General features: G+C 43.3%; 1 protein-coding gene across 3 annotated transcripts in view; it reads left to right on the top strand.

Moving 5' to 3' along the window:
- The window catches only part of PALD1 (phosphatase domain containing paladin 1), a 199,068-nt gene that overhangs the window by 41,551 nt on the left and 132,146 nt on the right, over positions 1-25,371 (top strand). Inside the window, exon 1 of one of the 3 annotated variants that reach the window (XM_090057408.1) lies at positions 19,241-19,366. The exons of the other annotated variants lie outside the window; for them this stretch is intronic. Coding sequence (XP_089913534.1) covers positions 19,335-19,366 — 32 coding nt within the window. The 5' untranslated portion in view covers positions 19,241-19,334. Of the gene's footprint in view, positions 1-19,240; positions 19,367-25,371 lie in introns of those variants that run through there. 3 annotated transcript variants of the gene reach the window in all.

The following is a 25,371-nucleotide window of genomic DNA, read 5'->3' as shown; positions in this document are numbered from 1 at the left end:
CAGAGACTGGAGGCCAAGAGGTATGCATGTAGGGATTCCTGCTGTGTGGTGCCCTGGATGGAGAGCACTGCTGCTACATGCCTTCATGAACAGTTGATCTGGGGTTGGAGGTAGGGTCATGTTTATGTGATGCTGAAGCTCACTGAATATGAAGCATTTCAGAATTTGGATACTTGAGCTGCATTTCTGTTCATGCCCAGAATGCCAACCAGATTACGTTACAAGGATCTTGGCTCTTTGGAAACTAGAAGCCTCAGAACCTCTAATTCCAGCTATAAAACTCCAACTCTCAGTCTCCCTGGCTTTTCTGCAGCTCACCTGATGGGGAAGCAGGAATGGGATGCTCCCCAATGCTTTCCTTTTCCTAGTGACTGCAAAATTTCTTTGTTTTTGTTCCAAACTGAAACAAAACCAAATTTCAAATATCAAAATCCTCTTTGGAATGGATTTAGAGTTTGACAGCAAAGCTCTAGCTAATAAAGGAAATTCCACCTGTGCACCCTGTAACCTAGGTTCTGGTTTCAGCTCTGTCCATGTTCTGTTGTGATTTGGTAAAGATCATACTTTCCCCTTTGGTTTTGCCCCAGGAGGTGGGAAACAGGGAATTTCTTTTTTTAACAGGGTCATTGTTTTGGCCATTGTAGTTGATGGCTGGCTGAGTGGCACATCCTCTGCACACTGCTGTGGTATCACTAGTTCCAGCTAATGGAGAATAGTCTTCTTGATTTATCAACCAAAGTTGACCAAAGTGAGCCAAAGTCAATCAAGTGTCTTCTGATGAGATTCAGCATTTTCTTCTGTAAATAAAATCCCTAGTCATTTTATTTATTTATTTTTATTTTAAGGTTCTACAGCTTCTTTTCTACTTTATTTCCTGGTGGTTGCATTTCTCCTACTTTCAGTATGACCTGTTAAGTGAATATTGTTATAATGCCATTTCACTGGGGAATATGCTGTGTGATGTTCCTAACAGTGGTGGTTTTCCTGCTTCGTTGTGCAGGCCACTTTAGAAAGATGGATTAAAATGGATGCCTGCAGTTTTCAGTTTCAGTCATGGTGTTTGTCAATTTTGTTGTCAAGAAGGGTAAATTGAAGCCAGCCTGAGAGCCTAAAATTGAGCCATCCAGGAAAGTTTATTTGTTTTATGCACATGCGCACGTGTGTGTATGATCTTGCTTCAGAATTGCAGGTCCCTCTTACCTTATTTCTCTGCAATTTTTAAATGTTTCCTTTCAAGATTACTTGAAATACAGGAAGTCCTGTTTTTGCACTCTGATTATGGATGTTTTCTTACATAAATGATCCTCATCACCTGGGAGAAACGTGATGCTCCATATCTCTTGGACCTTAGCCATAGACTTGGAGAATGAATTATCCAGGAGAAGATGAGGTTGTTAATGTGTCGGCATTTGTTGCTGGCAACTGATAATACAGCATATTTCTTTTCAATTTTGATTATTTATTAGCTCTGTTTTCAGACATGGAGTCAGTCATGGCCTTGTGCATAGTTAGCCAATTAGGGTCAAAATCTTTCTGTGTATGAAATGCCAGCAGTTGTGATTTATTGCAATCTGAATTGATAAGTAACAGTCCTAGCTAGTTTGGAAGACTAGCTGGAGGTATCATAGATTAACACCACTTTCTGCTGTACAGGATGTGTCTCTTGGCTCTGATCCTCCTGTGCTAAACCATCATCTAGCTTTACTGTGCTGAGTTAAGAGAAAAACAGGAAGATGAAAGGGACTAAGAGCTTTATGTGTAATGCCTCCCCCCCAGTTATCCACTTCTACAAACGTCATTGCCACTGTCTTAATTTTCTTAGAGGTTTCTGTCACAACTGAAACAGTTCTTATGGATACCTTAGTACTGGTGAAAAGAGACAGATGGATAACTCTGAAGTTTATTCACAGGACAAGTGCAGTGCCATCTTGTTTCCAATCGTCTTATTGCCATATATTGTTCCTGATGGAAATGCATCTGCAGGACAAAAGGCAAATATGCTCTGGCTTTGTTCATTTCTTGGACACTTGGTTGAGCCTGCTACCCTGAAGCATTTGTCATTCACATCACAAACATTCACCTCAATGAGGCCATTTCCTAGCAGGCCAGTGGTACTGAGACCACCAGCTTACTTGGCAGGAGAAATACCATGACCACTAAGGGAGTTTTCCTAGTCACCCCTGGGGATGGCCGCTTTCTGGCATGGGGTAGTACCCGCAGAGGTAATGGATAGTAAGCGTTCCGCTTGCTGCTCAAACAGGAAGATCTTGGCTTTATGCCCACTTTATGGAAATGGGAGATGCTTCCCAAGCTTGTCCCTGGGGCCTTATGGCTGAACTTGGGGGTATCTGAACCCCAAGCCTGTGGGCTTGGGCCTGCATGTAGGATGTCTGGCAAAGGATTTGGAAACATCTGATGCCCCAGGTGGGGTGTAGGGTGTTTGCTGGTAGTAGGGCCACCTATGGTTCTTGACTGACTCCTGGATTTGGAATTGATTTGGATTGGAACATGAAAAATTCTCTTATAAAAAAAAAAACAACAAAAAACAAAACCTCAAATCACAGAATAGCTGTCATTATTGACTCAGTGCTCTGAAGCTAAGGTGAAGAATTCACTTTTGCATCACATTACCAGTTTCCTGGGCTATTTCTCCCTTTTTATTATAACTTTGGGAAATCACTTCTCTGTCATATGTATGTGACTAATCTCATATAATTTCTTCTGCCTGACAGTATTAGTACATCACAAGCCTTTCACTAAAAAGGGTTAAATCATTTCCCAAAGGATCCTTTATTTTCTTACAGTGACATGAGGAAAATTATACCACACAAAGTAGCAGATATAGGTTATATGTGTTACAGCTTTTTATAGAAAGGTTCTGTAGTACCGTAGAATGAAAATAGCAAGGGTAGAGGTAACAGTTGGCATTTCAGAGAGAATAGGAGCCTGCTGGTATAAAACACCCCTTACTGAGCTGATCCACTCCTCTTGGCCTGCCAGCAGTTTTCTTAACCATGTTCAAAACAAGAACAGCTTGATGGCTGGAAACACAGAGATAAGGCCCCATCCAAATCCTCCCTGCTGGAGGGAGGATGTGTTGTAGATTTTAAGTGGCGGCTGCTTTGTGAGAGACTGTTAAAGAGGGCACATAAGATGCACAGGATGTTCAGTGGGAAATAGCAGAGGACAGCATGCTTGGTTAAGTCACTTCCTTCCGTGTTCAGTCCCCTGACTGCTGCAGTCTTCCACAATAACATGTTTCCGTTTTACAGCCACACATTTCCAATCCCATTTACTTCCATTGCCTAGGTCATAAGCAGCTGTGTTGCACTCCGTTAAATGCTGCCCTCTCTTAGGAAAATGTTTTTGTCCATTTGTGTGATTGCTTCCGGTCACATTTAAACCAACTTTTCCTTAGAGATTTTTTAAAGTTGTTATTGTTGCCTGCTCTGCCATACTAAGGGAACAGAATCTTTGTTTTTTACGTAAGGTGACCTCCCAATAAAGCAGAGTTTAGAAGCCCTAAAAAATGATAACCAGGGATCCTGGTTTTCTCTGTTTAAAAATTCCAAATTCTCTGATTTAACCCCCTCCCCAAATCCATGCACAAATCTGGGGGGTGGGGGGGGATCACGTGCCCTCCTAAGCCCTCTCCTTGGGAGTGTCTCCCTATGCCCTCTCCCCAGCCAGCCTCCCTGCTGTCCCCGCAGATGGGCCACCTGTGGCTCTGTCCCGCTTCCTCCTGCCGGGCTGTGCATTCCCTTCCAGGCCCTGGGCAGAACCCCCAGCTGCAGCCACCATCCTGCCTCATTCCCCACCATGGCTGCCTCAATCTGCCCCCCTACCCGCCACATCACCTATGCCATCTCCTTCCCCCCAACCTGTCACCTATGCTCCCCCTTCCTCCCAGACTTACCTGGGCAGAACTTACCTGGGGGAACTGCTCTCTACCACTGCCTGGCTGTATTACTGACCACATGCATGTGTGCATGTGCACACATGGACATGGTACCTCATATGTCTCATTCCCCTGAGCCCCAAGAAGCCCCTTGCAGGCTGGAACTCTCCCAGCCTGTCAGGAGAAACTCATGTTTTCTCATGTTTTTTCCCCGAAAGGAGAAAATCTGCATTCTTCCGTAGCAAATGGAAAGCCTGTCTCCCTGATGATAACCTACAAACTATGGGCATTTTGTTTAAAGTAACACTTGTTTATACTGCTAATTTTATTATGGATTAAAGGCATTTGTTGTGGGACAGATAGAAAATAATGAGAAAAATGCCATTTGCCAGAGCTCTGGGATATGCGTTAGTATATATGTGATTTCTATACACTTTTATGAGTGTAAATCCAAAATGTATTTATTTATTTTTTTGTTTGAGCGCCATCAAGCCTGGTATAATGGTTTTTAAAATAAAGGCAAGAAGTTAAAAGATTCTTTAAAAAATTCTATTCAGCTACTATTGTAATATTACAAATATCATTGACATTAATTCTGTGTAATAGACCTAGGATAATTTTGAGAAAACGCTCCCAATAAAATAGGAATTGATTTATGGGGAAAAACGAACACCTCAAATTATAGTTATTAGAAGTAAAAAAGTTTTGAGGGAAAATTGTGCTTAAAGCAATGAATTTTGTTTCCAAAATGTCAAAATTCTAATCCAAGTTCTGCTGTTTAATTAGAAACCAGTATTGTGATCTGATTCAGGCGGGTCTTACTGTAAAATCAGGGTCAGTTGCATAATTTTTGTCTTTTTCAGTCAGTAAAGTGGAGAGACAAATTTACCTGCCTGCCTATGTAAATCTGGTAACTCTGATTACTTGGCTAGTGTTTATCAAGCACAGTGAAGATTGCCAGTCCCATAAACTTCTACATATTTTTATTGCATCTCCCATCACTAAGATAAACGCAGTGGGTTTTTTTCTTACTATTTTTCCCTCCAAATACCCTCATACTGTTGAACTGGGTCACTACTCCTGTTAGGGTCAGGCTGATCACCTTATTTGAGGTCAGGAGGGAATTTTACCCCATCTTCTGATTGATATGGACTGTGGAGGTTTTTGTGTTCCTCTTTAGTGTGGGGGTAGGAGGTGGCCCTCTACCTGGGGTCTCTCCCATGGGTTCCCCTGCTTAATCTGTGGCAGGTTAGAGCTACGTCTTGTGTTGTCTCAGGGTTTTTTGGTAGCTTTACAAAGAGTTTAGATTACGGAGTGTTGGTTTGGATAAGAATGATCCTGCCTCAGGCGTTGGACTAGTCACTAGATGTCTTCTAGAGGTCCCTTCCAGCCCTACTTCTCTATGATTCTATGATTTAACAGACTTAAGCTTTTACCATGCTGGTTGATGACCACTCTTGCCATGATCCATCAAGTATTTCAGCACGTTAGTGGGCCTTTCAATTAAATGTGACTACTTGGGCTAAAATACTGTGTTGGATTGTAGTCAGAGTAGTCAGCACCTCGCAGGATTAAGCTCTGAGTAAGTATTTGTGCTATGAATCCAAGCAGTATTATGTTACTTTGGATTTTCTGTAGGGTTTAGGGACAGAGATGAAGCAGAGCTCTAGGTTTCAATTTGGCAATGATCATAAATGGGTGGGGGGAACACTAGTAGCAGCCTAGTTAAACATATGGCCCCATCAAAGTCCTAGCGGCAAATTAATTTGTTGCTGTTCTATGGTAAGAAGAAACTTGTGCCTAAGGTATTAATGCTGGGTACTGGAGATCAGCAGTTTCACCAGTAATACATCTATAAGCAAATTTTAAATATTTGGTCAGAAGTGCATATTAAGGATTACATTTGGTATTGTTATTTTAGAAGATATTCTGGTCAATGAAATAAGAGAACCCTTCAAAGTAAAGTCTAAGTGTTACCTACTACATGGGCACTATATGTGGTATATACTGTAAAATGCATTATTATGATATTGATAAATGTTGCATGATTATATTTGGAGTATTCAGTTATATAGAATTTGGATTTACTGTATACAATGCATGGAGACTTTCCTGAGTTGAGTTTCATCTTCAGTCGTATTATCACAACATCAGCACAACATCTTCAGTCATAGGCATTGAGTAGATAGTTGCCACACAAAGCTAGTGATTTCAGAAGTGATTGAAAGCCATGGGATTAAGAAATGAGCGTATTGTTCTAATTTGCTTTCATTGGAACAGAGATAATAGGTACTCCATTCCAATATCTGCTTTTAAAGGAGTACTGTGTGCTAGAAATGGTATCTAACTGACTAAGACAGTTTGACTGATTACCCTTTAAATAGGGTATTCACATCTAAATAGAATTCTAAATGAATTGTTATTAATGTGGTTTGTTAAGCATCCTTTATGGATGTTTACAATAGGCTTTATGCCAAAAGAGGTTGAGCAACAGAACTGTAAATGCCCACTAAACGTGAAAGGTTCACGCCTCCACTCTCCTATTGACTGTTATAGTAATTGCAGATGCAAGTTATGGTTGCAGCTAGTCCAATACTTCCAGCAGAAGTGTGACTTTTTTCCCCTTGCCCTTCTAGTTGAGGCTATCCTTTTAAACCTCTGGCTGGATCCTGATCCTTGATATGAGAAAGTTCTTAACACTGTGCAAAATCATTCTGTGGTGTGAATTTTAAGCCAGCCTGCACAAACAAACAGCATCAGGCAGAAGCATAGAGACGTGCACATCAGCCTTAGTATCTGGTTCTAACACTTTTCAACAGGGGAAATGCCGTACTTGACTCTCTCATTAATATGTGTGGATGCATTTTGTCCTGTGCAGGGTCAAGTTTTGTATTTAAACCTTGTGGAGAGTGCTTTTCTTACCCTTCTGGATCCAAGTTTGTGCTGCTGCTCATCTTCTATACCACCAAGCAATTGGCTTGGTAATGCAAGGTGCGGGCTGTTAGAGGATTGTGTTTGGTAGCTGAGAAATCAGTGAATTGGACAGAGCACTGTTATCTTAAGAGCTTCTTATATAAACTGGTTTCATAGTCAGCCTGTCAGTCATGCTTTCACAAAAGGGACCAGAGTCCTCTGCTCCCCTGTTCATCTGGATTAGAAAGGACCAAGAGCAGTGTGACTGAGCCTATCTCAAGTCATTGGTGGCGGTGTCTCTCTGCCAAGTAAAGCTTTTTACTGAGTTGTGGGTGCAGAAGATGGGGAGGTAAAATGAGAGAGGAAATGGGCTGAAGTGCTGGGGATTCATAATTCCCTCTGTGTGCCCAGAGCTCCAAAGTGTATTTCAAACTGAACATTTGATTAGGAGCTAGTCTGATTCTGAAGCTTAAAATTGCCTCACTGCCCAAGGATGGTATCAAGCTGGGCTTCTCAAGGCATCATTTTTCCTTGGGGAAGGAACTTCCCACTTCCACAGATCTTGGGGAACTGATGTGGTTCTGCCTTGGGATATACAACTTCTCAATATGCATTTTGGTGTAAAAATAAATGTTACAACTTCCTGAAGAGTATCAGATTGCAATAAGTTATAAAGGGTATTTCAGACACCTGGACACCCATAAATAGGTGCCCTTTAAATCCTCTCAATGATCATGTGGTTCCTATTGAGACAAGTAAATCTATATTAAATATGGAGCCAAGTAAATTAGTATAAATTCAGACCACTTGAATACCTGCAGACTGACAGTTTAAAAAAAAAAGGTACAGAATCGCAAATGTTCCACTGTGTTGCTCTCTGGAAGCAAGCAAGAGAAGCCGGAAGGGCCCCTGGCAAAGCTGCATGAAGGGTGCTTTCATGGTGCCTACCCACATTGCGATTAACACCAGTCAGTGCTGTTAGCCCTTCATTTCATAGCATCAGATTCACTCACATTTTTTAATATTCAGACATCTCTAAATACATTTTCCATAGCAACTTCTGTCTGCTGTAGAGTGACTGCAAAAAAAAAGAGACTAAATTGTAACAGAACCTCATTAACTGCTGCAAACATAGCAGCTTTAGTCACAAAGGCTAAGGACAGACAGTCAAAAAGCCTGAGGCTGAATTGATTTAGTCTTTGCAGGTCAGTCTAAGCTGCAGAGATTGAACTGAGATGCAAGTGATCAGATATTCACTTCTGATTTTGGAAATGCAGTCACATGCCTGCAGTGGCTCAGGCCAGAAGCTGGAGGCACTAGAGCATGTCTTGAAGCCTGCTTGCCACTGCCAAAGGGAAGGGATTTAATCTCCAACGCTTTTCCCTCTTCCCTGTTCCAGCAGAGGGGACCTGGTCAGGCCCCAACCCCCATGCTGGCATGCTGAGGCCAGGGGGAGGGGTGCTTTAAATCCCCCACCATGGCCTGCATGAGACCCCAGCCAGGCTTCTGCCGCTTTGAAAAATTCTTACACTTGGTTGAAGTGCTATGTGTGAGATGGGGAACCAAGCATAGCCTCATTACTGTCTCCTGGTGCATCTTGGGATTGGCATTGGCATTGACCTTGAATGGGCTGCTCTGGGTGTCCCTTGGGCAGAAGGAAAGGAAGAAGAGTGTAGGTGTTGGGGAGAGGGGAGGAGAGGGCTCTTGGGTGAGAGAAAGGTGGGAAGAGAACAGTTTTTACAGTGGGAGAGTCCTCAGGATACCATCTGGACTAGTCTTCACATGGGGCTGTTCGGGGGAAAGGGTTTTACTACCAAAAAAGTGCATGGTGCTGGTGGAATGAACAGACATTTATTTGTATTGATTTTTTCAGCTCACAATGAGAAAACCAGACAAGTGTATGCTTCCTTCTAATTAGTGCAGCCCTAGACAGATGCATCCTGCAGCTGTGGGGCTCTTCTTCCTCCCAGATAGACATGCTGGCTATATTTAGTCCCATTGTTAAGTCTGTCTTTGAATCCTTGCCAAGTGACTACCCTGTTGGAATGTAAATTCAAGACGTGTGAATAATTGTGGAATTGGACAGTGCCTGAAAGGAGTGAGTCTGAAGCATGTGAAGTTGGCACAAAGTTGCTGTGTCGTCCTGTTTCTGTGGAGAAAAGAGATGCTGCTTTGGGATGTTAAGGGTTTGGTGTCTTTATGTTACCCTGCTAAAGAAAATGTTGTGTTCTTTTAGATTGGGGAGCGGATTCAAGGTCACTTTTTTATGCTTAGTCATACATGAATCTTACAAGTTTTAAATTGGCTTCTCCTCACTACTAAAAACAATGGTTTATTATGCCTTTCAAACTCAGACCTTATAGGGTGAAAGTAAAATTACCCCAGAAGACTCAGTGATAAAATCAAGCGACTAGAATTGGATCTCCAGTCCAGCAGGGCGGGGGTTCCCTGAAATTTCCTCAAGGATTTAAACAGGATTTTGTCAGCTGTCTCCCCTAATCCTCAAGCATTTAACAGATGTTTATATTTTCAAATATTTATTTGTGGGTTTTTTTGTTTGTTTTATTTTTTAAGTTTTAAGGGACTTACTCTTTTTTTTTTGCCTTTTCTCTCAGGACATCTAAATGAGGAATAAAACAAGTGAAAATTCAACAGTTTGTGCTGAAGGCAGCACTGAATCTGATGGGCACTGTGTTTCAGGGGTGTTAGGAGAACTGGCTATCAAGAAGGTTCCTGAGAAGAAAAAGTCTTAGCAGCAACTTGATTGGGAAATAGGAGCAAAAGCTTCATATCATTCCTGTTCTGAGGTTTAGGTTTTGTTTTGCAGTAAAAATGGGTTATCTATTCCTTTGATGGCTTTTCTTGTTTATGATTATTCTTTTGATTTTTTCCCCCTTCCTTTTTTCCCCTCTTGCTTTCTCTCTTGCCTTTGTTTCTGCTGTTGGTGTCTTTCCTTTCTTGTTTACAGCCAGAGTGCACTGGTAGGGGAGCTGAAGGCTTGGATGTCTGCCTGCTTCTTTAGTTTGCAAGCCATTGCTTTCTATGAAAACATGACAGACCTCAATTTGTCTTTCAGGGAATTCACTGCAGCGTGCTTGAAGCAGACTGGTTCTTTCCTGAAACATCTATTGCAAAATCAAATCTGTTTTCAACTTAAACACTGCCTCCAAGTCAAGTCTGGGGGAGCCTGGTTTTCAGAGTCCCTGACCACCTACAGCTCCTATAGTCTTCATCTGGAGCTGCATATTTTTGTCCCATGTGGGAATTAGTCTTTTAGCAGTTCTGTGGAGTCTTTACAGAGGGCTGTGGCACAGATGGGTGATTCTTATAGACCTGCAGTCAGCACTGGTTTTTGGTAATGGGCCAGACAGACCCATCTCGAATTTGAGATGGGCTGGCACTAGGATCCATTTGCTGCCACTACCACTTCTCCTGGCTGCCTGGCTGAGGCATGGGCAGAGTTGATGCTACTGAATGCTGCCAGAGCCCTCTGGTTTCACTGGCCAAAGGTTGCTGACCACTGGTAAAAAAAAAAAAAGCAGAGGTAGATTCATGTGGTGGCTCAGGCTGACAGTCTGCTATTTCTAATCTTTATCTTCTAGTAAAGATAGTTACTTGTAGAAAACAGTGAAATTGTAGAAGAGAATAATAGAGAATTTCACTTGAAACAATTTAGCTCAGACCAGACCAGCGTTTTAACTTTTTAACTGGGGATAATCACTGATCCCTTGTACTCCTGGGGACAGAGATGTGCTTAATGTCAAAGGAGAATATTTCAAATCACTTGAGTAATCACAGTGGCCAGTAAATGAAAACAGCGTTAAATTACAGCACACAGCAGCAGTTAATAGGTTATAAAGGGAAGTAGGACTCTTGTGCTGGCAGCTGTAAGGGGACTTCAAGGGTGTCAGGTGGATGAGGATCCTGGGGACTGTGGAAGGGATATAGAGGAAATGAAGGCAGAAGAAAGGGTAAACCAGAGGCCGAAGTGCCTCTGTGCCATTGGCAATGCTCTTATTGGAACCTTTATCTAGAATACAGGAAAAAGCTTGTTAGTGTCCCACACACAGAAGCTTCAAGGAAGCATACACAAAGGAGTGTGCTTTTAAACATAGGATATTGGAAAAGAAAAATTACCTCTTGTCAGTCCTGTCACAGTTTTCTCATCCGTGGGGCATGAATTGTGAGAAGTGAATTTATGCTCCTAAATCCAGTATGCTCCATTCAGTTCAGTTTATTGATCAGATAAATTCATAGCCTTGCCCTCATGTTAGGCAAACCTCCGAGCAAGCTTATCTAGCTCTGGTGGTTTAGTGAGTGGACTACCTTCCTATATACTAGCTCTTTCTAATATCTGAAAATGGTATCTTCATTAAATAACAAAACAGACCGAGTGTGATATCTGGTATCCCACTCTGGATGGGTCAGAGGGAAAGTTCCTTAAAAGTAGCACATCCCAGCCCTTTGAGAGTGTTTTGAGGAGAGGGAAGAATTCTGTATCTTGCTGTGCAAAGAAATGATCCTTTTGGTTGATTGAAGGAGAAGTCAGAAGCTGTAAAAGGAATGTAGCTGCATACATTCCTTTCTCACCTGGAAGGAGAGAGTGTGTGTGTGTGTGTGTGTGTGTGTTAAATGGGGTCTCCAACTTGGGGGCTAGGAGAAAGAGAGGGGAGGCCTGTTTGAGAGAGTGGGGATCTGTGGGACCCTCTGAAGTAACCATATGTCTGACATGCTTGCAGGAACTGTTCAATGCCTTTTGTTTTTTAGGAAAGCAAGAGAATGTTATATTGAAATCTCAGCAGAGCCTTTCCATTTCTGGTTTGAAATTCATGATGCTTTTTTGCTCCTCCTTTTTTCCATCAACCACAGGAACTGTAGGCCACAGACACATTCCTGAGAATTCTGTTCCTTCCATTGCCATGACAGGAGGAGAAACCGTAATAGACACTTTTGTGTCTCGTGATACCCCTGCTATTAGAAGAATTTTTTGTAACAGTATGCATATTCAGGGAGAGAGCCCAATATGGAGAGAGGGAGCATGCTAGAATCACAGAATCAATGAGTCGGAAGGGACATAGACAGATCATCGAGTCCGACCCCCTGTCATGGGCAGGAAGGAGCACTGGAGGTGGGAGGGGTCATAAGACCCCAGTCAGGTGCCTATCCAGTCTCCTCTTGAAGATTTCCAGGGAAGGTGAGAGCACCACTTCTCTGGGAAGCCTGTTCCAGGCTCTGGCCACCCTTACAGTGAAGTAGTTCTTCCTAATATTTAACCTAAACCTATCTTCCCTCAGCTTGTGGCTATTGTTCCTAGTGACTCCAAGGGGGACCCTCATGAACAGACTTTCTCCGAGTCTCTGCTGGTGGTCCCTGATAAGGTTGTAGGCAGCCACAAGATCCGCCCTTAGTCTCCTTTTGCGGAGACTGAAGAGATTCAGGTCCCTCAGCCTCTTCTCATAGGGCTGCCCACGGAAGCCCCCAACCATACGAGTGGCCCTCCTCTGGACTCTCTCCAGGTTCTCCACGTCCTTCTTGAAGTGCAGCGCCCAGAACTGAACACAGTACTCTAGCTGCAGCCTGACCAGCGCCGCATAGAGGGGGAGCAAGACCTCTCTGGACCTGTTTGTGATGCTCCTGTTGATGCATGACAGGGTGCGGTTGGCTCTGCCTATTGCTTCGTCGCATTGGCGACTCATATTCATCCTGAAGTCAATCCTGACTCCAAGATCCCTCTCTGCCTCTGTGCTGCTGAGAGGGTCAGCCCCTAACCTATAACCATAATGCTAGTTCCCTCTGCCCAGGTGCAGCACCCTGCACTTGTCCTTGTTGAATCGCATCCTGTTCAGGTCCGCCCACTTCTCTAACCTATCCAGGTCTGCCTGGATGTGGTCCCTGCCTGCTGGTGTATTCACTTTACCCCACAGCTTGGTGTCATCAGTGAACTTGAACAGGGTGTTCTCCACACCCCCGTCCAGGTCGCTAATGAAGATGTTGAACAGGACCGGCCCAAGGACCGAGTCCTGCGGGACTCTGCTGCCCACACCCTCCCAGGTCAACATCAACCCGCCCACCACCACCCTCTGGGTGTGCCCCTAGAGCCAGTTTACCACCCATGTGACCGTGCATTTGTCAATGCAGCAGTCCCTCAGCTTGCCCACCAGAATTGGGTGGGACACTGTGTCGAAGGCCTTCTGGAAGTCCAAGAAGATGACATTGACTTCCTCCTTCACATATAAGCTTTTTGTTACCTGGTCATAGAAAGAGACCAGGTTAGTCAGGCAGGATCGGCCTGGCATGAACCCATGTTGGTCACCCCTCAACATCACTTCCCTTGCAGGGCTCTCAAATGTGGCCCTTGATTATTTTTTCAAAGACCTTCGAAGCCCAGGATATAAGTGAGGCTGACTGGCCTGTAGTTGCCAGGCTCTTCCTTCCTCCCCTTCTTGAAAATAGGGAGCACATTGGCCCTTTTCCAGCCCTCAGGGACTTGGCCCATGCACCAGGAGTACTCAAACAGCCATGCCAATGGCTCCACAATGACACCAGCCAATTCCCTCAGCACCTGTGGATGAAGGTCATCCAGGCCTGCTGAAGCTAGTGTTAGCTTTGCGAACCCTAAGGTGGTTGAATAATGTTAGTCAGATATTAAGTTTTCAGATAATTTTTTCAGGGTTGTTGGTTGTAGCTGTGTTGGTCTAAGGATGTAGGCAGACAAGGTTCTTTGGGTAAATGTGATATCTTTTATTTGACCAACTAAATAGTTGGAAAAATTGTTCTTTGCAAGCTTTTGGCCACAAACACCCTTCTTCAGGCATAGGGAGAGTCTGCTGGTGTTTTGTGTTCTCACTGTGCCTACCTCACAGAGGTCTTTGAGGCGTAGCCAGATACAGTTGGTGGAGCTCTCGCATCCTCAGGTGGGAGTTGTTACACAAGAGGTAAATGATGCTGGCCTTGCAGCTCTGGACAGCTTAGAACCTCCTTCTGGGTTCTCAAGGTTCGCAGTGGAAGGGAATCTCTCTGACCCTCGGGTCTTTCTCTACAGCTGCCTGTGTACTGTTCCAGGTTCCTGCCAGGAGTTTCTTAAGTCTGTCTCACAGGAAAAAATTTTGCTGCCTTACTTTTGTGTGGCCATTGTTAGGGAGGAGTAAGTGATGAGGAATATCTGCTTGGAGGCAGGTTTGGCACTACACAGCATTATAACAAGAGGGGATTTATCTTCTGGACTTCTAGTCACTGGAAAGAGCGGCAGACAAAGTGCTGGCAAGGCTGTTATTTTAATTGGGGCTTTTGTCTTTGTGTCATTTCTGTTCTCTAAAGAGGAACCATAAATACTGTTTTGTCCAAGGAAAGCAACGCTTGAAACCCAGTGGGACTTTCAGGCTAATGATTAACTTGTGTATTTCTTCAATTTGTCCCCTCCCCCTTGCAAAATGATCCAGCTTCCTGAATGCAAATATAGGCTTTTTGTATGTTCTCCCGACCTGACAAAATTCTCTTCTTATGCAAATGATTTTCTGTGGGTTTTTTTTTGTCTTTCTGACTTAAAGACAAATATTCTGTACTTCAATAATACATCCTTCCAATGTGGTTTGTTTTTTCAGACTTTGCCAGCTGGTGCCTGTGGCTGGAAAATCTATGTGGTGCCATGATCATATCTAATCACATTTAACTTTTCATATAATTTGAATACACTGCAGTGAGAAGCTCCTAATAGAACCCACTGTAAAGATTCAAGATTATCTAAATGGATCATTTCCATGCACCAGACTGAAAGATCAACACAAGTAAAACACGTCTCTTTTAATGAATATTTGATAACAAACTTCTTTTGAAGTAGGAACATCTACTGGTATAACACAGTGTTTAATACAGCCTGATGTCGACTCTGAGCTCTCCCCACCATTTGAAATGGTGGCTGCAGTTTTACACAGCTCTTTGGTGCTTTTCTTTCTCTCTTAAATTTTGCATTTAAGTTTTGACTGTAAGAGGATTTAGCTGAGGCATATGCAAAGCCCTTTAAATATTATTTTCTTTTTTCCGTAATAACCCTTGGGAAATTTACATCTCTTTCCTGACTAAGAGATTACCTCTGTTGTATGTGCATGCATTTGCATGCTGCTGTTAGCTGAGCAGCAGGCTGTTGACTGCTTCTCCTTCCTGAGACCTTATCTTCCTCAGTCTGCTGTTACAGTGAGGCTTGCAGAGTGCTGGGAGAGGGAGGAGAGCAAGATGCATGTACATTCTGGCACTTTAATTATGTAGGCCACAGGGCTAAAACTGGTGTAAAAAGCAGCAGACATTTGTTTTCCATCAAACATTATGTCCTCCTTGAGTTTTGAAACTTCACAATTTTGGTCAGCTCTTGTCATAAACCCGTGAATTAGGGCAACAAGCCTTGGAATGAACCTGTTATCAGAGTGTTGCTGTTGCATGTGTGTGCATGTGCATGTGTATGTGTGAGGGAGAGAGGGAGGACAGTGGGACTTCTTATGCTCTCATGTAAAAACAGAAATATAGGGCTGGAAGGGACCTCTAGAGGCCAAGTACTCCAGCCCTCTGCCCAAGAGGGAATCATTGGATAAACTATCCCAATTAAGTGTGTATCTGTCTGGCAATTAAAACCACAGATCCCAAATTAGAGGTCTGAGCACTTACAAGTGGAGTTGCAAGCTGCATGGAAATTCAATTGGAAGAGCTGGATTTGTGCGAGAACCGGTGTTGTGGACCTTGATGTGGGGGACCACTCGCTTAGACTCTGAATAGATGAGATGAATTCCAGAGTGAGAAGAGGATTGGACCTCAAAGTGGTGTAGCAACTTTCCTGGCAGGGGAGGTGGGTAGCAGGTCACTGGCAGAATCAAGGCTTGAGTTCATATCTCCTAACTTTCAATCTGAAGTCTTTTTTCTATTACGTTACCCTGTTTTTCAAAAGCGAAGTAACTCCGCTGAAGGCAGAAGGCACTCCTGGCTTAACCTTGCCATGGGATTGCAAACAGATCCATAGGTTTTAGTGTTGAAGCCATGAGTTGGGTGTGGGACCTGTAACTTTTGAGACAGTCTCATCCCATAAATTTTGGCTTGTCTTAAATTCCTTATAATCTGTTGAGGAGTGACTTACAGGCCCAAAATAAGAAAGTGGCCATTCTTGTGGGATGACTGCACAGTGCAAGACAGCATAATGCCGCTATACCCTGAGTTGGCTCTGTGCATGCTAGCTCCAGAACTGGAGTAAGAACGGGTTGCAAGCACAGGGCACTGCCTGGGCTAATCAGCTTTGCAGAGAATTAAGAAAAGACATTCGGGAATAATTCTCTGAGAACTGTATCCAAAAATATTTTATTAAAATAAACAGACTTGGAGAGAAATGTAATGCTTCTGGTTAGAACAGGTTTGTCTGTGTTGGGGAGCAAGGACACTGAGGAGGAGCTCCTGTGGGAATGTGGTGTGCCCTTGTGGGGCCTGGAAGCTCAGAGCACGTACCATCTGCACTTTCTGAAAGTGCCAAATAGAGGTTGACTGTTCATTCTGTCGTTGCAGTTAAACTTGTGTAGGTGCTGGCTCAACTGCTCCCTTTCCTTGCTGCTTGTCAGCTGGGGGATCCATGTCCTAGGGAAGACAACACATGTGGAGCAAGCAGTCTTTGTATTCCTCATGGTCTTAAATAGTGATATCTTCTCTGGTAAACTGGATGCTGGCCTGACTCATTAATAGCAATTCCTGTGTTTAAATATTTGATTATTAGAGAGCCTGCAGTTTTGTCCTTTCTACCATAAGAGGGATTTTCCACAAGCTCCAGTGGCAGTATGGATCCAGATCCAACCCCTCCCTTACTTCAAGGGTGTTTAGATCTGTGGTTTTGGTTGAACCCACTGTAGGAAAGAGCATTCGGCTATGAGTTAAGGTCTGGATGCAAACTTTTCCAGAGTTTGGGAGTATTTGGAAATATGATTTGGATTTAAACTGCAGTGTTTTATTGTTACAGAAGGAGAAGAAAGTCACTAGAAAATGTCTAGTTCTGCAGCCAAACTTGGAAGCTTTATAGGTAATAAACTGAAATAGTTGGGTATGTCTCAATTTTTAACTTTTTTGGGGGGGTGGTGGGGATGTCAGAAAATATTTGTTGAAATTGAAATATTTTTTGAAACTAAGATTTTTTTCTCACAAAAATACACCTGCTTTGACAAAGCTCTCAGCTGGGAGGTGTCTCGGTCCAGGGTGGAATTTCTGGTTAAAATGAGCAAGCAATGAATCCCTCTTCCATGGACCCCAGCTCCTAGAAAATGGCCAGTAGCTCAGTGCTTGGGGCACTTATCTGGAGAAGCTTGGTTCAGTTCCCTGAGGTAAAGCATCAGGGCCTCGAACTTGAGTGTTACTCATGCCAGGTGAGTGCCCTCATGAATCAAGGACTTCCCACGTTTCCTGCATCAGTTTCTCTATCTGCATCTTACCCCATGAAAAATTTGAAAAGTTCTTGATTTTGTTCTTTATTGCAACAGAAACAAATGTTGAACCTCTGAAATGTTTCCACATCCTAACGTTTTTTTGGCCAGCCTGAACAAAGTGGAGTGTGCAAACATGGGAAGGCAGAAGAGTCTGATGTCCTTGCTTTAAATTCTTCTTTTGTCCCCACCTGCCCTTTTCTTTTGATGACCTACGATAAAGTTTATGCCTGACTTGGAAGATGTTTTCTTGGCTATCTGCTCTCAGCACAGATAACATAAACATTTCCCTGTTATGGTGGTTTTCTCTAGAGTTGTTCCAATGGCCACACAGGATACCAGTTTGAGGCTACACAGCCTTGACAGTGACTAGGAAATACTAAATATTCCCCTTTTCCCTTTATGGATAGTTCTGTATGTCCTGGGTTATATATAATGCTTCTGTGTGGTAAGGGAGAAGGAGGCGACATTGAAATCAAATTTCTTATTTATTTCCCTCCATGGATTGATTTGAGTGGTAATAAAAACAATTTAAAGTTGTCCAATATTGTTTTTTTTCCATGGAGTTCCTTGCGATTTGCTGCTGTGGTTTGTTGCTCAAAATGATTTTTGGTGGTTTACAATGAAGGTTCAAGATTTCAAACCTCAAGCGGGAGGAATGATCCAAACTAACAGCTCTCCCCTGTACTCCAAGTACAGTTATTCACTGTGCCTCAACATGGAGGGATTGTATGGGAATCCTGTACGCAGAGCATGTTCCTCTTGCAGTGAAGATGGCAAAGTTGTTTGCAGATGCTAGATAATTATTGTCAGTCGGGTTGTGTTTGCTCTTTTGAAAAGCTCTATTGCATCTGAATGAAACAAAATTATGTAGAAAACTATGCTGGCTAAATGCCTTTCTTCTGCTTCAACTCTTTGAACTTTTAAAACCAGCTGATGGCTGGAGCAATTTTTGGAATCTTTTTAAATTTTTTTTTCCTGATGATTGAGAGAAATGTACAAGTCATGTTAATGAAGGTTAAAATGATACTTCCCTTATTACTGCTGCCTTCTTCCAGTTGCCCTTTACTTTCTCAAACAAACTTGGGATTTTGCATGTTTGGTCTGTGCCCAGGATTGAATTCTTGGGGAAAGTTTTAGTAAAATCAAAGTGTTCATAAAGTGTGCGCACACGTACATGGTTGCCTTCAGTTCTGATCAAAAGGTGTGTAAATAAAGTTCAGTGACCAGTTAAGTTTTCAGTTTGTTGCTGAACATATTTCAGATTAAAGGAACAAGCCAACTTCAAAGAAACTTGATTAAGTAGTTTTAAAGTTACAGTTGATTTTTGTGTTAGGTTTCTTAAAACTTGGGAGATTGAGGGTAAATGTACAACTTACATTTTGTCACACTTTTGCTTTGCTCTCTGTGGGGATCATGTGGTGAGGTCCCCAAAGAAACTTTGGCTTAATCTGAATGGGCAAGGATTTTAAAAGGCTAGCAAAATTTACTAAAGCATTATGAGAGTATTGAAATCTGAGGGAAAGGGGCTGGTAGAATATGCCAGGGGATCTTGACTCAGTCCATTAAAGTCAATGATAAGACTGCCATCAGTGGGCTTTGGATCAGGTCTCTTGGTGTGGGTTATTGGTGGTTTCTCTGAAAAGGCTGAAATTGCAGAGGATTTTCACTCTTTAAGCAGAGTTGAAGACCAGGAGCCAACAAGATTTTCAGAAACAAAGAATATGTGTTCATACAACTACCTCTTCATAGTAAGGAAACAAGAAAGCGGAGTACAAGAAAAATCTGCTACCGAAGCAGAACAGACTCTAAATAGAACATTTTTCAAAGTTTTGTCTGAAGTGTCAGCAGTTGTTTCAGGGCGTCATGTTTCCCTGGGGGGGGGCCTTTCTGTAAATGCTCTCAGCAACCATGTGAATGGATTTAAGATCATTTTCTTGCTATTTCAGTTCCTTCCAGTCTGGTTGATGTGTAGAAAAGGCTCACTTCAGCCAGCTGTATCCCAGAGGTTTTGTAAGTCTCACTTGAAGGCTTACAGCCAATACATTCGCTGCCAGCAGGGAAGAAAGAGTCTCCATGCATATATGCGTGAGATTATATTATTAACTTTAGTGAGGTAATCTTCTGTTTCTTGGGGGGAAAAAATTTAGTCTCCGTGCTGTCTTTATCATGCTGATTGTCTTATGAACAATGTACTTCTAAAAGTAATCTGCTGTTCCTTTCCTTGAAATCATTAATTAGATATTTGTTATGTTCAGAGAAGAAGAATAGCTGCTATTTTTGTTTAAGGGAAGGAGTGGAATATTCTTATTGACAAATAAAAATTCTTGTGATCTGGTCTCAGTAGGGGAAATGTTTCTAAGGGGATGGAACAGTGTGTCCAACTTTTGAACCAGTGGTACTGGGGTACTCCCAGTGTGTGTGCTCCGCTGCCTGGTGGAGCTCCAGTTCTGTGGTACCCGGTGATTTTGTTTTGGATCTAAGAAAAGTACCTTGGTCTAGTTCAAGCAAAAGAGCAAATTGCATCGGTGTTAAATCATAAGGGAAGAATGCAACAAAAGGCTTGCTATGAACTGTCTCTAGGTCACAACCAGTCCCCTCTTTTTATGCAACATCTGGTACTAACCTTTTCTTTGAAGAGAGAGACACTTGAGGCTTTTATAGTCCAGAATTTGTCTTGCTTTACAAAGTTATTTCTTGACCGTAAGCGTTGAAATACTGTGGAGGAATTCACTTCACTTGAGAGACTAGGGAGTAGGGGGAAAAAAAAATCTTAATATTGCTTTTACCTTCAGTTGCAACATCAGGCTGAACCCTAGGATTGTGTTCATCTAAATGGATTTGCCCTTATGTTTGTTTACCTGAGGGGAAAAAAAATCAGCTGCTTGTCATGAGGATTATTTTAAATTAGGCAGAGGCAGGTTCAATTTTGCAAGTTAGTCATCAGAGCAGGCCACCGCATGAGCAGTTCAGGGTTCTTGACTTGTCTCTGCCCTCAGTCTGCTGTGACACCTCAGGGAGGCCACTTCATCTTTCTGCTAGGGTGTGTGGGTGACTGGTGCTCCCTGTGTCAGGGGGACACATGCCCCACCAGTGGCCAGTCATTGACCAGGGGGAGGGGTCCCCCTGTGACCAATCGCACCGCCTGGGAAGCGCGAGCAGCGCTTCTCGCACCCCCACTCCCTGGCCAGTGCTCAGTGGGAGTACGATGCGCCTGCCTGCCCCCCCGCCTATCGCTTAAGCGGGGAGTGCTGACTGTGAGGGGGTGTGCCAGCACCTCCGTGCATCTCTTGCGCGTTGCCACTGCTAGGGTGTCACCAGTTTGTAATCCTATGTGGTGATTAACTCACTGAAATTAAAGAGTGCCAAGATCCTCATCTTAATGGCACTGTGTGCACTAATTGAAGATTTATGTATATGTAATTCTGGAGCTAAAATCTCAGTAAAGTTCCCTTTAAGTCTAAGATGCAGCTTTTGGAGTTTATTTTCTGGTGTGACCTCTGCAGTGCCAAGAAATTAATAATAAAAAAAAAAAAAATTTTGTTCCATCCTTGTCCTCCAAAATCCATATGGTTTATACTTGTCTTTTCTCCCATTCCTACATGTAAGCCTAACATTACACTGTCGTTTCATGTCATTTTGTGGACAAGAGCTAGATTATAGCTCCCTCCAGGTCTCACAGTTATAGTGTGTGCATTGTCCTAATGAGGTAAAGTGAAACAATTGCTTCTGCCGTTGTTTCTGCTGCTTGTCCAAATTTTGGAAGGTTGGTCCTGAGAGGTAGGACAAGAGTTGTGAACTGGATCTTATTACTATATAGCTAATTTGGAAGAGGGATCTCAGCCACCCGCGCAAAAAGGTGGAATTTGTGATCTGTGGTTGTAGCTTGGGTAAGGGGAGGAAGCATTTACTCAACATTTTTCCAGAGAAGTTCAACTGCTGATAGATGCTTTTATAGAGAAGGAGGGAAAACTGCAATGATAGTGGCTTTCTCAAAGCCAGCTGCTGGGTGTACAGCTGCAAACATTCATTTTGTCTGGGTTCTGCTGTGTGGGAGGAAGCCAGTTGTGTAGAGCAGCTGTAACCCATTACCACTTCCATGTGTTTGTAGCTGCAAGAAAATAAATAAGATCATTTATGCTTCCCCAAAACCTTCAGTTCAGGGAATAAATATTTGCTGAAAATAAAGTTCTCCAAGCCTCAGTAGTTTACAACTTAATTCCTAAGTGAACAGCATATTGCAGTTCTGCTGCACCATTCCACATGGAATGCTGTTGCGTGATAAACCCTTTCCATCAAGGCCAAACCCTGTTTCAGTGTTTCTGACCTGTGGTTGTATACCATTGCACTGTTTGGGTGCATATGCATAAAATGTTTAATTTACTTTTACTTCAGAGTAAGTTTAGAGCTCGCTCAGAATGTTCTTCCCTTTGCTAGTGTAAGTTACTCCACTCCAGGGCAAAGATACTAGATGCAAGTTATGCTGCCAGTGTGTCCAAAGTACTAGTTGGTTTCTTCTGCAGTAGTTCTTTGGCCCAGCCCAGACATGCAGGTAGAGGCGAGAGAGGATCTGATGCACAGTTCACACAATTGTGCGTCTTGCTATGCCACACATACCTGGCAGGAGGCATCATTGTAGGATCATGCATCAGATCCCATTATGCCTTGCAAGTGGCAAGCTCCCATGGCTGGGATACCCCTCAGTTGTCAGGGCTTCCAGCTGCTTTGGGCTCCCAGCCGTAGGGGTGTACCTGGCCACATGTTCAATGAATGGCATCATAGGAACTAGCCACAAAAATATTCCACCAAAGAAGTGTAACAACTTTGTGGCTTAGTCCTTGTTTTATCATGCCATTACATTTATTGAATCTGTGATGGGGTCACAAATTAAGATGGGATTAACTGGTTAATCAAGTCTGAAATGGAACATGTGGCAGGGGCCTTTGTTTAATGCAAACTGGCCATCACTTTTTGGTGAGGTGACTTTTAATTATACCTGCCATGGATGGTTACCTCCAGAAGTCGTGTTGTCTGTAAACCTTGTGTTTTCTGTGAATGCCAGTATAAATTGAATCTGGATTAAAATCCAAGGTAAAGTAACCCCAGGGAAACATACATGTTCATACCTTCAGCCTCTAATCTGAGCGTCTTTTGGTCATTGGCAAAAATCCTGTTGGTGCAGGATCAGGTCCTCTAGTGTCTCGCATAGTTTAATTTCTCACTTCATAGCTGTATTCTGTGTTCCATTGCTGTGTTGTCCTGAAGTCCTGATTTCTTTTTGAAGCTTCTGTGTAAAGGTGCCTTGCGTTCCAGCAGTGTGTATCTAGTTAAAATTCACACAAATCTCCCAGACGTTTTCACTGATGTGAAAATAAAAGGAAATACTAATATGTTATCAAACTCTCATTAAACTACCTTTTGGATTTTCTTTAATTTATAAAAAAAATATTGCCTATGGGACAAGTTCAGGGGAGGAGGAGATGTGCAGTTTTGAGAGGCTGGGTTAGGTTATTTGAGGCCTTCCTAATGGGCTTTGGCATATCAGAGAGTATGCACAGATGGCCTGAAGGCTGCCAGGTTGCCTCCTGTCTGCTTCACTGACAATGCTGTTTGTGATGAGGACAGGACTGGAGCCAGTAAAGAACTGTTGTCTGCCCAAAAGCCTTGAAAGACCAGTGCCATGAGGATGTGAACAGTTGGCTTAATGTCTTCTCCCTGTCCCCTCACCCCTACACGTGCAGCAAATACAGGTTGGAGCCATGCATGTTGGTATCCCTTGATCAGAAAAGGAATAATCTCCAAACTGGCTGACAGTTGTACACTGTTCACTCCAAGCATATGTCAAGAATGCTCAGAGTAACCAGAATTAATCATGAAATAGCTAGCAATCAATACACTGCTGTTTTTTTGAGTGCTGTATACATGTAAACAGCACTCAAGACTTCTGCAAATTAATTTTAACCACAGTTTCCAGAGTATTGATGGGCACCAGTTTGATGTTATAAAAATGCAACGAGCTGCTGACTTCTAAAATGTTACCGATGCCATGCGTAACCAGAGAGTTGGGGCTCCTGTATACCTAGTCCAGTGGTTTTCAAGTGTTTTTATGTCACCTGTCCCTTTTTTAGTTGATTGTACTGTGGTGTACCCCCACCTTTTTGTTATGGATAAAAAATAGCACTTACACACTGTTATTTCTTCAACAGCCTTAGATAGCTATTATTTTTTGCCGTTGTTCTTACTTCACTTATTTTGCTTTTCACTTCTGCTTTCCCATTTCTTCTTCTCATGTACCCTGTAGAAGCTTGCTGTGTGCCCCATTTTGAGAAAACCCTGACCTAGTCTGTAAGTAGGTATTGAAATCCTGCAGGAAAAGTTGGGTTGATGTTTGCTGAGTCCTTGTGGTATATAGAGGGGGTGCCCTGCTCACACCATCCTGGGTATAAGTGGAATGGGAGCAGCTAGTATAAGGCCCCTGCCACATGTTATACTTAAGATGTGATTGACTAGTTAATCATGCCTTGAGTTGTGGCCCCACCACATGTTCAATCAGTTAATGGTGTGATAAAACAAGGAATAAGCCACAGTTATTCCACATAAAATGTGTAAAAACTATGTGGCTGGTTCCTATGATGTCATTAATTAAAGGTGTGCCCCTGTACCTGGTAGCCCTGTTATCCGATGGATCTCTCAGCTGCAGGGGAGCACCATGTTTTCCAGTAGCTGGGTTCCCTGTGAGCTGATTGGGGCTCTCAACCATGGGGGTGTGCCATGCACTTCCAAGCCTGGGAGACCGCAGCTGAGCCAGGTTCCTGGCTGTGGGGACACAACCTGCACCCCCATGGCCAGGAGCCCAGATCAGCTGATGGTGATTCTCACCCTGGGAACTTGCTGTTTGGTAGTACAGGGGGAGATTGTGATCTTAAGGCATGGTGGGATCTGATGCATAATCCTGCAGTGATGCCTCCTGCCATGCACTTGAGGAGTGAAGTGTATGTGGCATGGCAAGAAGCACAATTGTGTGGATCATGTATCGGATCCTGTCACACCTTTACCTGCATGTCTGGCAGGGGTGGAAAAGTAAACTAAGACTAGAAAGAGAGAAACCTGTAGAAAAGCCCAAAGTTTAGGATGATGCTTATCTTTTTGTTGTTTTTTGAGTTTCCAATATAATCAGATGCCAAGCAGGGGGTAAATTTGGATGAAATAGACTTCTTCTGGAACAGTTTGGAATCTCCATCTGCTCATAGTGGGAGGAGGTGCATGGTGAGGGGGAGGAAAGGGAATAGTGCTGCTTACTTCTTTAATTTACATGATGGCCACAACCCTGGCATCCTAGTTACTGTTAGAAGCAAGAGCTGTGCTGGCTGCAGCATTAGGATAGCAAATAGCTGGTAGAATATGCCTGGGTAGGTGGAATGGAGGCTTCACTCCGGGGAACCTGAGTCAGAGACTTAGTGAGTTATTAAAAGAACAGTGTTACATAAGTACAGGTGAGGAGTGTGTATCAGTTGACATCAGCAGGAAATGCTGTTAAGTGAACTCAGTTACCTTTTGTTTGTTTATGTTCTTTTTTTTTTTTTTAAGATGCCTATTAAATTGGCATGTTAATAATCAAGGGGCAGATATTGTAATCAAACTTGGAAATGAGATGGGGGGCTTATGAAAGAATTACTTAGCTATTTAAATATTTCTTAATATTTACTCTGTAAAGCAGGCTTGTCCAACATACGGCCTGCAGGCTGCCATGGAGCCCGCCAAGCCATTTTATCTAGCTGAAGGTGCCTGCTCCACGGGGGAGGGAAGCTGCTAACTCCTGCGGGGCTGGGCTCATCAGTGAGCCAGGTCCTGCTGCCGCTGCCCCGAGGGCTGTGCGGTGTGGGGCTGCCCCAGCCATGCCTGATTAGATGAACTGGGGACAGTGTGTGCGGTTTGTTCCTTGGCTCTGCCCCTTGCCCCGGCGCATGGCCGGGGAGCTGCAGCATGGCCCATGCCCTGCCCACATGTGTGGTGGACGGAGGCACGTGGACATGTGGTGGACACAAGGTAGACAGAGGTAAGTTCCCGCATGGAGCTGGGGATGCTGGGCCGGGGCTGTGGGGCACGTGGTTGCCGGTGCCC

Source organism: Crocodylus siamensis, chromosome 7, assembly GCF_052110815.1.
Source record: "Crocodylus siamensis isolate JL-2025a chromosome 7, ASM5211081v1, whole genome shotgun sequence".
In the NCBI taxonomy this organism is placed as follows: domain Eukaryota; kingdom Metazoa; phylum Chordata; order Crocodylia; family Crocodylidae; genus Crocodylus; species Crocodylus siamensis.
The sequence above is the reverse complement of the archived record's forward strand: the minus strand, read 5'-3'. Positions and strand labels throughout refer to the sequence as shown.